The sequence below is a fragment of the Leptopilina heterotoma genome, unplaced genomic scaffold (assembly GCF_015476425.1).
Source record: "Leptopilina heterotoma isolate Lh14 unplaced genomic scaffold, ASM1547642v1 Lhet_52, whole genome shotgun sequence".
Taxonomy (NCBI): Eukaryota; Metazoa; Arthropoda; class Insecta; order Hymenoptera; family Figitidae; genus Leptopilina; species Leptopilina heterotoma.
Genome location: NW_025111114.1, coordinates 896,910 through 909,694, shown reverse-complemented (window position 1 = coordinate 909,694; position 12,785 = coordinate 896,910). Strand labels below are relative to the sequence as shown.

Below are 12,785 nucleotides of genomic sequence, written 5' to 3'. Positions count from 1 at the left end.
TATCTGCTAATGGTCTTATTTATTTTGTTTCGGAAAATTTGTTTTCTTTACTCAAACCCCTTTTTTCTCAAACAACTTGTTTCTGAAAAATGAATTTACTCCTTTAAAATAGAGGAATTTCGATAAAAATGAAAATAAAATTCTACTACTTAATTGCACTGTTAATACAGATCAAGATAATAGAAATTAGCTGACAATAGGTACCAAACAGGATATGAAAATTACTCAAAAAGCATATTTAGTGTAATTAAACTGAAGAATTCATTATCAAATATTCATACATAATACATTCGATATATGAATGAATAACATCTGCAAGTTTGTATTTTCCGAGAATAATAATAAAAAGAAAGAGGAGAGAATGTAGTACTGAATCTAGAGTATGTCAAGTATGAAAATGAAAAAAGTATTATATCTTATCGCAAAATCCCAAATCTCTATAGTTGTCATTGTTAGTTTAATGTTTTTTTTTTCTTTTTGGTATCTGTAGAAATTCAATTGCAACGAGTTTCTTTTTTTCCATCTCGATAGACACTTCTATGGCTGCTTTTGTTATTAAAAAAGGAAAAAAATGACATGTATCCCCAAAGAAAAGTATATATGCTTCTTTAGAAAATTATACTGTGAAAAGTTGAATTTCCATAAATTTTCGTTGCGGGGAAAATATAAAAGGCGAAAAATATAAAAATAACTACTATTGTCTTCTATAATAAAAATTGATTATAAACAGACTAATAAATATCATTCAATTTGATAAATGAGGATAAAAAACAAAGATTTAAAGCAATTTTTTTTTATTCTGACTATTATAATTAGGATTCGACACGTGTTTCATGACTTGACGATTTAAATCCACGAGGCGAATATGATATTATGAGAGATGAAGATTCTTGCAGGAGCAGTTTTAAATTAGTCCCACCAAAAATTTCGAGGAAATATTTTTCTTCTTTCGTTGATTTCTAACTGCTGGAGTAAATTAAGAGTTGTTTTGGATCTAATTATAAATTGAATACTGATCATCTGGCTATTTTAAACTTTTATTGGTAGTGTGAAAATTAGTATTTTTTCTGACAGTGAAAATATTTTCGATTGTCGCAGTTAGAAATATTAAATTCAACTCAATTTGAATTCCAAAATAAATTATAGTTTTTTGTTTCAGAATATCCGAAAGTGGTTTACGATAAATCAGAAATGATTCGCAACAAATTCGAAATGATTCTATTCTTTTCGAATAAGAACAAGGCTAAAAAGTATTATTTATAATTAGTAGAAGAAAAAACTAAAACTCACACACAGGGAAATTATGCACTAGAAAAGGCTATAAATTTCACTCTATTAACGAAATTTTAGTTGTTTCCCTTAACCCTCCATCCGTCGCACCTTTTTTTGTAACGCGATCCGTCGCAGGTGAGAGAAATTCTCACCCTCATAAATTAGTCCAAACTTGTTTTAAAATGCCAAATTTTTTTTTAAATGTTCATTAGAATTTCTAAACAACCTATTGGCAGTAAAATTAACTTTTATTTTCTGTTAATTATTTAAATAAAAAATTAATGACAAATGAAATCGAGTATACGCGGTCAGTCGCATGGTGAGAAGTTCCCTCACTTCGCGTCAAAAATCCTCGACATTTGCTGCTTTCAAATTCAATAACAAAGAAATTAAAATATAAAAAAACACAAAAATTGTTTTAATGTAAAGAAGAAGAGTGTTGTGAAAGGTAATGAGAATATGAAATTATAATTTTTTGTATTTTAAAAGTTATAAATAAAAAAAGAAACTGGGTGAGGGAAATTCTCACCATGCGACGGATGGAGGGTTAAGACTTTCGCTATTCTGTAAAATAGAAGAGAAATTCTCTATCAAGAAATTTTTAATTTTCGAATGGAAGCTCTTTTTTTGTTAGATCCAAAATCGAACAGGAACGTCGCTTGGAATCTGCAAATCGTGTTTAGTTTAGAAAATAATCTATATCGGAAATCAGCAGCACTCTATAAAATCTTTTTGTTATAAATCAGCAATTCATAAAAATATGATTCGTTTCAATGTTGTAGTTTACAATGTAGTAGAATTTTCCTTTGTTGACAAGAGTAACAAGAAACTGATTCAGCAGTCATTAGGGATTCTTTGTGGAAAATTTCTTTGATTTCTTGCATAACACTTCTGGATTTATTAATTATTCCTGAAGATAGAACGCAAACTGTTGTAGACTTTGTATTGCTTCAAAAATTTCAGACTTTACTAGATTTTGCTTCGAAATTAGTTGAGACATTACTGTACGAATTCCAATCAGAACAGCAACCGGACAATGTCTCCTAAGTTAGCGTCTTCAAATCATCTTCAAACTATTATTTCGGGTCACGAATTTCGATTCTTTCATTCATAGGACACCTAGATCTAGGGAGCTAAAAAAAAGTTCAGAGTAAATTTCCAACCTGTAATCTTTGATTCTTTTCGATTTTCGCGAAAATAAGTTTTCGACTCTGATGCGATAGGGATTTGTTGGAGTTCACAAACCTCCTATTTTGTGAACTTGGTTGCTAAAATCGATAGTAATTTCAATTGCTTAGTTCTCGTAAACTAATTTAGTATCCAAAGTTGTTATTGTTAATCCGAAAGATTAATAAAAATAACTATTTTTCGTATGCCCAAATGACCAAGTATGTAAAGAAATAGAAAATCTACATATTGTAATACCATCTGAATTGAGACCCCAGATGAAAAAATTTCGATTGGCACGTGGATGTAAATAATTCCCAAAAAGCCTTAGAATAAAAACAAGAATTCTTAAAAATACAGGAGCGGTAATAATTAGTATACAATCAATTCAAATAAAAACTGTTAGACAAAATTATCATTTCGTCATAATTTTATTCATGTTTCCCTATATAATGCTGCATAAATTAATACGGCATTTTTGCTAGATTGGATACATTAAATCACACACAATTAAATTTCTACGAAATTATAATAATAAAAAAAAACTTATTGACATCCAGTACGGTGAACTTTTCTCGATCGGATATCGAACTTTCCTCACGATATTTGTATAAATTAGATGGGCTTCCACGTGTGCGACCTCATCTTATTTGAATCATTGATCGTGCAAACAACAGTATTGCATAATGTGAACAGGTTTCCACGTGTAATTATAATAAGGACAGTATCTCAGAATATTTTTTCAAAAAAAGAAAAATTGCTTTTTTGTTTATATATAGGCATTGTTAATATTCATTTTGAAAATTTTACGCAATAGAGAAAAGGAATAAGTAGTATCGCGAAGGTGGAAAATCGTTACGTGCGGAAAAAGAAAAATTGTTCGTCTTTTTTCTATGTTGTCTAAAGATTGTTTAATCGATTTATCATTTTTTTTTCTAATGTCGCCTTTTTGACAAATTTAAAACCTGAATCATTTAGAAAATGTAAATTAAAACTTCTTTATTGACATGAATTATTTGTTATTTCATTTTGTAAAATTGTTAAAGACTATTATGTACGTCATCATTAGACGCGACGCACTTTTTTACTTTCTGAAAAATAATAGCAGGTATAGTTTGATTATTTTTTTTTTTTTTGCTTTTCGTAACTTATTGATTTACATAAAGAATAATGAGTGTTACATATATTTGAAATTTGGATTCGACAAATATTTGACTAACGTCACGATTTTTATGACCTTCGATTTATATAGGAAAACTACAACGAAGTTTCCAAAGTGTCTCGCACATGTTTTTTCGGGAATAAATTTTTTTTTAGTCCCTTTTTCTACTTCCTTGTGTTTAATTATAAAATTGAATAATTAGAATGCTATTAATAAATTTTTACGAGTCAGTGAACAGCTGCAATGTCTTATACAGTGAAATTAATTACATACAAGTGAAATTATATTGATTATCTTTAATGATAAATATGATCGTTTGCGATAAATTTTTTTCGTTTCTAGTTTTGTATATCGAGTACATTTTGCAGTCACTTAAGTGTAGACGAATTTTTGATAGTGAGTTAATTGATAATAATGACATACATAACTTATGATATAACTCGCATGTCAAAAAATTTCTTATCGCATAATTATTGTAGCGTTTCCTTTTCGCATATCAGCTGATTTCGAATTGATCATATATATATATTGGGTGGCTGTCTGGTCCACTAGCATAGATAACATTTCTAATTAAGATCCATTAGCGAAAATAAATGTTTCTAATTAATTTCGTGACTTGAAATCGTATCTTCTTGAAAATTCTATTGTCTGCATAGAAATTGATATTTAGGTACAATTTTCGTCTGCGTACAATAATTACTTGATCTAAATCATTGATCAAATAGCGATATAAATAGCGTTTATAAATTCTTTTTCTATTTATTTTTAGTTTAATTAAAGAAATTAATTTTTTGTTATCTTTAATAAGAATAAGATTCATTGGATCCAATTATACATTAGAGATTTATCTGACAATGCTGATCAATCATTTTATATAAAACGTTAACTATTTCAATACTTTTCTTGAAGGGGAGTGATATTAACTTATTTTATATTTCAAGTTGATTGAAACTTCTTTTTTTTGAAATTGAAATCTCTTTTTTTTCCCGCGATGATGATGATTCAAGAAACTGGGTCGTACTTACGATTCAGAAATAGTTTGATCAATAAAAGAAATTGACCGGTTATATGTACCATATACTGAATGCGCTCTTTTGTAGCGCACGTGTCGATCTGACTTCATCTTGTGTATTGAGTTTGCAAAATGAAATAAAAACTTCTTTCACAGACTTTGCAGACATATAGACAGATACGTAAGCGCATATAATGTCCAAACTTTCGCGATTATATATCCAGTCAATGAAAAAAAATTGTTTCCGCCTCAAACTGGTTTTTAAAATTTGCATATTTTTTTGTTTTTATTTATAGATTATTATATTTATTTTATTCATTTTATTCATATTTCATTGAAAGCAAAATGGTTGATGAAATTTTCTTTCTTCATTCATGCAACAAAATTCGGAATCACACATTTTTGTTGTGATCTCTTCCTGTTTATATACGCGGTATGCAATTTAAAGAAAAGAAAGTTTTAGTTTGTTCTCGATGGGCTGTTTTCGTTGATTACTTTTCTTCTTTGGTGAAATTGTGTTTTGGAAAAAAAAGTTGCTTTATCGTTACTAATTATTATGTTTGTGGTATTGTAATTTTTTCGGTTCGTTTATATTGCTTCGAGGAAGAGTGTAAAAATTGAATATGATTTCGGATTGTATATTTGAAATAACCCACTTATTAAACCCTAAATTTGAGTAAGGACGACGGGTCGCTTTCGAGTGCATGTTTTTTTTTCATGAAATCGCTTCGAAATGCAACATAACGTGTATTATGTGCCGAAATTTCGTTACCTCATCTCCTATCACCTGATCTGACTTTCGAAGGCCATTGTCGAGGATTTCCCCCTTAAAATATTCATTTTTTGCAATTCGGAAATTTTTTTCTGAAAAAAGGAGAGAACTTTCAATTATGCAATAAGTTTTCTTTTCAATTTTTTCAATTTAATTCCTCTGACGATAAACTACAGGAAATTCTATTATCACCGTAAAAAGATAAGTATCAATTTAGAATCAATTTTGGGTATTAAGGAGTCAATTGGTTCCAGTTTATTACCAGAAATCAGCTCTAATTTAGCACTTTCTTTTTACAATGATACTTTAGTTTGTAACTTCGAAAATCCTTTACTTAAAATAAAAATTTAATTACTGAATATTTTAAATTTTTATTTTTTACTTTCAAAATTGAAATCATGTCAAAAAGTCCGATTAATAGCATTGGACTTTTTGACATAATTCCAATTAGAAAATTGTTTTCATTTAGATTAGTTAAAAATTAAAAATCTATTAATAAAAAAAATTCCCAACTGTTGTTGTTTTGTTTGTATAAATTTTTTTGTTGAGAAAATTCTTTTGGTGAAAATATTTTACCTGGTCCCCAGTGTCTATAATTCCAAGGACGTGGCAGGGTTACACGTGCCAACGATTTCAGGGCGACAACCCCTGGCAAAACAATGTCAGTTTCAGACGGTTATCTCTAAACTGCATTCAATTCGATGGTATATTTAGTTTTACTGCCGGCGAATATTCATCAGGAAAAAAAATAATTCCTGCATCCTTTCATGCAACAGATACTATAATCATTGAAAAAAAAAAATCCCCTACCTTTAGAGGTATCGAGATTTAGCTAATAATAATAGATAATCAAGATAAGGGATTTTAGATTTTATCAACAAAAAATTATTTTTTTTTTGTTGTTGATCTTCTTTCTTAGAGAGACAATTTGTTTTGTGTCTAGATTATTGAATTGAGAGAAAAATTTGCGGTGCAAAGTACAAAGTACAGGAAATTTGTAACAACTTTTTTTTAGAGAGAGAGAGAGAGTTATGTAAAATTGTTTTTATTGTGTTACGAATTTTTTTCGTTTATGATTATTATTAGTTATGTAATTTCTTGACAAATTTTTCTCTAAATTTGTTTATGTTCAGAGAGGTGTATTTTTGTATGTTCTTTCATTGTTCGCATTCAAATCTCCAGTATTCGGTGATATTTTTAATGAAATAGCTACAGATGTTATATGTTAGAATTAGTTGTTCATTCGAAAATTAGTTCGTTAGGTTTTTTTCTTCAAAAATTGGATCAAAAGTTGGATCATTATCTAATCTTTGATCCTGTTTTGATTTTGGACAGAAAATTTTGATTCAAGGCAAAAATAGTTCGAAAATTTTGTTTTCCATAATGACATCATCCGGCTTTAATATTTCATTTTCTTTTTTTCCGTTATGCAAGCAATGATGATTCAATTTAAAAAGATCTTACTCGAGAAAGAAAAGATCTGTAGGTATAATACTTTTTGGGCGCGGAAAATTAAAAAGAAACTGAAAAATATGGAAAGCGATTAGGAAAAATTGTTCTAATATTACGTAAGCTTGAAATTTTCTGAAAAATGATATTATCTCATTATTTTTAAATGTGTCATATTTCTGTATATCTGGCCACGTGGATTTATTCAAATTTCATAAAAATTAAAAAATTAATCGTTTTTTAAAATGTGAGAAAAAGGAATCTTTCCTCAAAGCTAATGATAGTGATATACATTTATTATACTATGTTGTTTATGGAATGTTTACATTTTATTTTTTTTAAATAGAATTTTTAGGTACTGACTCAATGTTCTTTTGTTTTATTATAATATTGTTATCTTATGTTTCTAAGAATTGTGTATTCAATCTTTTCACAAAATTCTCCGTAGTAATTAAAATAAGTTATTATTATTTAAATTTTAACATTGTCTTTTTTTATAAATTTTTTCTTAAAAAAAAAATGGAATAGTAGAGTCAGTTTAAAAAAAATATAAATACACTAAATTAAGAATGAAATATTGTATTAAATCACAATAAATTGCATTGAAATAAATGTCATCGATATATTCTTATAATTTTAGAATGTATATATTTTTTTCGGCGAAGAGAAGCACGTGTTTGACCTTCATTTGACTTAAATGGGACCATTTTAATGCATTTCTGTATAACTGCATTAATATGCTGCGTTCTTTATTTATGGACAAAATGAGTGTCTTCATTTGGAATGAGACTGAGATAAGTGTGTTTCTTAAAGAGCATCATTATTATATAAAAGTTTCAAAAAAAATAAATAAATAAATTGTAATCATTAATAAATTAACAAAGTATAATGTATACAAAAACTATTCATTAATGCTAAAAGATTTTTGAAATTCTCATATTTTATTTATACCATATAAAAGGGCAGATAATGTTAATTGAAAGAAGAAGAAATTTTAGCGCCTATATTTCGGTTTATTAAATAAATTTAATTTATTTCTAATGTAATGTATAATATTTAATTTTTTGTCCTTAAATTTTATGTCTGATATGATAAATATTTTGAATTAGGTATACATGTATGCCTTCTAACTAGATTTGTCTGGAAAAACTGACTTTTCTTCTCTTGAGAAAAATTTACGTATTACCTTGACAATAAAACTTAAAAAGTATACATTTGTCAAAACTATTTTTATTTTACTTGAAAAGAAAGTTGTTTCACTTGAAAGAAGTCAAAAAATTATTGAAATTTTTTTCGATAATTTATTATTATTAATAATTTAATAATTAAAAATATTTAACATATATAATCATAAATATTTTATTGTGTTGTAATCTAAAATTATTATACTAAGGCGTCATGGTAGGCATTCGCATTAATATTTGAAACTTTTCAAAACCGAACGATATTCATCGCTGCAACAACAATTGGCTATTAATCGATGTTCGCGACAAGTATTCGCGTGTAGAAAGCTGCAATCGGCGAGTTGACATTGATAGGGTAATTGATAATTAGATGTCTTAGTACAACAGCAGGCGTCGTGCAAAAGTCTTTCTCCACAATAGGAATAAACTGAACTGTCGCACAATGGGCATCTTTGACTGTAAATGGAGTTTATTGTTTATTAGTCATTAGTAGAAAATTAGCATAATTAGAAAAAAATTATTCTCTAGTAAGAAATTAAGTTTTGTAATTTTAATTATAAGATATCTATTTTCCAAGTGTCTAGACATTAATTCAGAAGAATGATTAAAAATCATAATCATACTTACAATTAATTGAGTAATAATATTATTATAATTATTTGTTAATAATATTAATAATTAATAATTAATCAATTATTAATATTATTACTTATTAATTGATTAATAATTAAAAAATAAGTTTTATAATCAGTAGAAGAAAATTGAAAATAAGAAATTCATGTGCTTAATTAGGCAAAAGACAACAGCTTCCTTGTGAATGATTCTTAATTTTTTTATTTAATATTATTTTTCATTATATTTATTTATTTATTAATTTATTGATCAAACGAGACTATCAACTATTATTATTTATTAATTGATGAATATAATTTAAAAAGGTATAAGTTTTATAATCAGTAGAAGAAAAATTAAAGATATTAAATTCATATGCTTTAATAAAACACAACATAGATTCCTTACAAATAATTCTTAATTCTCTTATTTAATATTATTTTTAATTCCTTAATTTAATATTATTTTTCATTATATTTATTTATTGAACAAGCGAAACTAAATCAGGGTTTCTACAAGTCATGAAAAACCTGGAAATCATGGAATTATTGTCATAGGATTTCATTTTGATTAATGCGATCATGGAAATCTCATGGAATTTCTAATCGAATTATGTAAATGTTTTAATTTTTATTATAAACCCGTGTGATTGAAATTTGCGCTCTTTTATTACTCAGAGTGGTCACAAGTTTCAGTTTATCAATTTCCCTGACAATTTACTGACATTAAAATTACTTTCCCTATAACAAAATTCTTTTTACAGTAGAAAAATATTAATGTTTACGAAAAATGAGTAAAATTTACGAATTTCAATAATATTTATAAAAATTACAATTATAACCCTTCCTGAATTTAAATATTTTCTGCAATTTTCAACTAAACTTCATCTCTGAATTAATTAATTTAAATAATTTTCCAAAAGTTCTTCTATAGAATTCAATTATTTAAATACATAAACTCAATTTTTTATAATAATTGTGACTCTCCATAGTTTTTTTTAAGTTATTAAGGTATAATATTTTCAAAAAATTATAATAAAGAAATTCTTACAATTAATTTTTTAAAAATATTTTTAAATAATTTTTGAAGCATAATAAATTATTAAGCATATTAAATTATTATTATTAAATTGTTTTCCAATTTTGAAAAATTTCCAAACAATTAAAATTTGGTAAAATCTTTAAAAAATAATTGAATTTTTCAAAAGTATAAATAAAAAAGATCAAATTTTTGAAGAATTTTAATTATAAACAGGACTGTGATTTCTCAAAAAATTTAATAAGTCCAAAATGTAAATTTTAAATCTTAAAAAATTATTACAAAACAATTCTAATAATTAGTTTTTAACATATTTTATTAATGTAATTTTTCGAAAATAATTGTATTTCTTGAAGAAATTTTTGTATAATTTAAAAAAACTAATGAAGTTTTTGATGAATTTTAATAAAAAATTTTGAACATTATTGTTTTCTCCAAAATGTTAAAAATAATTCAAAAATGTTATTATTTTTGGAAATATGTATTTAAAAATATTAAAAAATATTGAATTTTAAAAAATTAGAAGCTTATTTTCATTTTTAAATTTACCTTTAAAGATTTTTCATTAAAATTAAAATTTCTTTCTTCCTTAAAATTTAATTTTTTTCACAAATAATAAAACTCATCGCTGAATTTCAATTATTTTTAATACAATTTTTTAATCAAATTTCTCGAAAAATGTAATTATTTCTTAAAAATTTTATTAAAATTCGTCGAAAGAAATCAATTATTTAAAATTTTGTTGATAAAATTCTTTATGGAAATTGAATTTTAAGAAACATTCATCAAATTATTTATTTTTGTATTTAAATAATTGATTTTTAGTAGAATTTTCTAATAAAAATTGATTTAAAAATTAATTTTAGTTAAAATTTGAGATAATAATTGAATATTAAAAGCAATATAGCGTGAATTTTTAGAAACAATTGAATTTTGAAAAGGTTTCATATTAAAATCTTTGAAAAATTAAAATTTGATAAAATCTTTTAAAAATAATTGAATTCTTGAAAAGTATAAATAAAAATGATCAAGTTTTTAAAGAATTTTAATTATAAACAGGACCATGATTTCTCAAAAAATTTAATAAGTCCAAAATGTAAATTTTAAATCTTAAAAAATTATTACAAAACAATTGTAATAATTAGTTTTTAACATATTTTATTAATGTAATTTTTCGAAAATAATTGTATTTCTTAAAGGAATTTTTGTACAATTTAAAAAAACTGATGAATTATTTGATGAATTTTAATTAAAAATTTTGAACATTATTGTTTTCTCCAAAATGTTAAAAATTATTCTAAAATATTATTATTTTTGGAAATATGTAATAATTGAAAATATTAAATTGAATTTTAAAAATTAGAAGTTTATTTTCATTTTTAAATTTAAGTTTAAATATTTTTTATTAAAATTTTTGATAGTTGAATTATTTTCAAAATTTACAATTCAAATTCTTCAAAAGATGATTTTCAAGAATTGTAATAAAATATTTGAAATAAATTAATTATTTTCAATTAAATTTGTAGAAACCCTGTAAATGCTTTATAGATCTTTATAGTCCCTTTATAATGTTTTATAGTTCCTTGACCAAAAAATGTATTCTTAAATTAAAATAAAAATATAAAATATTATACAAAAAAAATATATATCAAATACTTACTTAAATGGTAATGATATGTACGTTTTTGGGTCTTGAGTCGGTATCAGTTTTTGTAAGAAAGAAATGACGCCTAACTGACGACCACTTGGCATTACAGTCGTCGTGTTGTGGTCCTCAACACTCAGGGGCACTAAAATTAAAATTTTCTTTTCGTAATTTTAGCGATTATTGATAGTTAAATTTTCTATACTTCATGAATATGGATTTTGAATTTTAAAATTAGACCGAGTAGTGTAAAAATATCGATTTAGAAGGTTAATTTTAATTCACAGTTTTATTTATAGATAGGTATATAGATAGAGTTTAAAAAAAAGCTTTTGATAAATATGTTATTAAATAAATTAAAATAGCTAAAAAAGATAAAATCTAATAAATTGTAAGCAGAATAATAAATTGTTAATTATTTTTTCTAAAACAAGGAAAATTGTTAGTAAATATTTTTCGCTATTTCAGGAAAATATTTACTCTCTTATTCTCATTTTCTTTTTTTAAATAATCTAAATGTAGATTAATTAATTATTATTGTATTTTCATTTTAATTAGTAGCGTTTTTTTAAAAATAATTTTCTCAATTATTAATTTTTAAAAAAAAGTTTTTAATCATCTTTTTTATTCTTGTGATTTTGTGAATTATAAATATTCTACTAAACAAATGTTCTACTTACGTTCGTCGTCGGCGAAACAAAAATTTATAGAAACAAATAGAAGAATCACTTTTTTAAAAAATGGCATTTTTACTAATATGCTTTTAAAAATTAAATTGTTTAAAATTTTTCTAATTGTTTTTTTGCGCTAGGGATTTTTTTCCTCAATAAATTTCCCTTTTTGTTTGTGGTCCACGTTTAGCACTTGAAACTTAAAAGAATTGTGGACAATAAGGACTAAGATTTCTATGTAGATCAACGCGATTCCGTTATTCATAACTGCGAAAATCCTCCACTCTATTCTTGAATTTAAAGGAGCATGGCAGAAAAAAAGTTAACTGACTGTAAAAATTTTGTTAACTGATCTTGAAAAACAAGAGTTTTTTTAGATCAGTTGACAAAATAACGCAAATTGTTCTGTACTTTCTAATTAAAATTATTGCCTTTCTTAATTAGTAACTAGATTCTTTTTCTTTTTTATTTTGTTCAATTTTTTCTTTCAATTATTCAGTAATTGCTATTAAACTTTGAAACATTTTTCGCATTTTTTAAAAATTTGATTACTTTTTACTGTTTAAAATTTTCGCCTAATTTTCTAAAAAATTTTAAAACGATTTATTTTATTAAAATCTTGACATAGCAGGTAAATATTTATTTGGAAAAAATTGCTTTTGTTTCAATAACACAAATCGTTTTTTTTTCTAAATAAATATTGTTACTTGGAATAAATAATTACTTGGTAAAATTAAATATTCATTTGATAGTATAGTCATAAGTAATCGCGCGCAAGTAACCGATTATTTGAATTAAATA

The 12,785-nt window shown here is 24.8% G+C and overlaps 1 protein-coding gene and 1 long non-coding RNA gene across 2 annotated transcripts in view; one reads left to right on the top strand and one right to left on the bottom strand.

The window, feature by feature from the left end:
- The window catches only part of LOC122507969, a 55,271-nt gene that overhangs the window by 20,690 nt on the left and 21,796 nt on the right, over window positions 1-12,785 (top strand). The gene's annotated exons all lie outside the window — the stretch shown is intronic.
- LOC122507968 lies at window positions 8,122-12,231 on the bottom strand. Its single transcript, XM_043620996.1, has 3 exons — window positions 11,994-12,231; window positions 11,329-11,458; window positions 8,122-8,474 (listed from the first exon to the last, which is right to left on the bottom strand). The coding sequence occupies exons 1-3, from the start codon at window positions 12,058-12,060 to the stop codon at window positions 8,249-8,251; spliced, it is 423 nt and encodes a 140-aa protein (XP_043476931.1). The 5' UTR covers window positions 12,061-12,231; the 3' UTR covers window positions 8,122-8,248.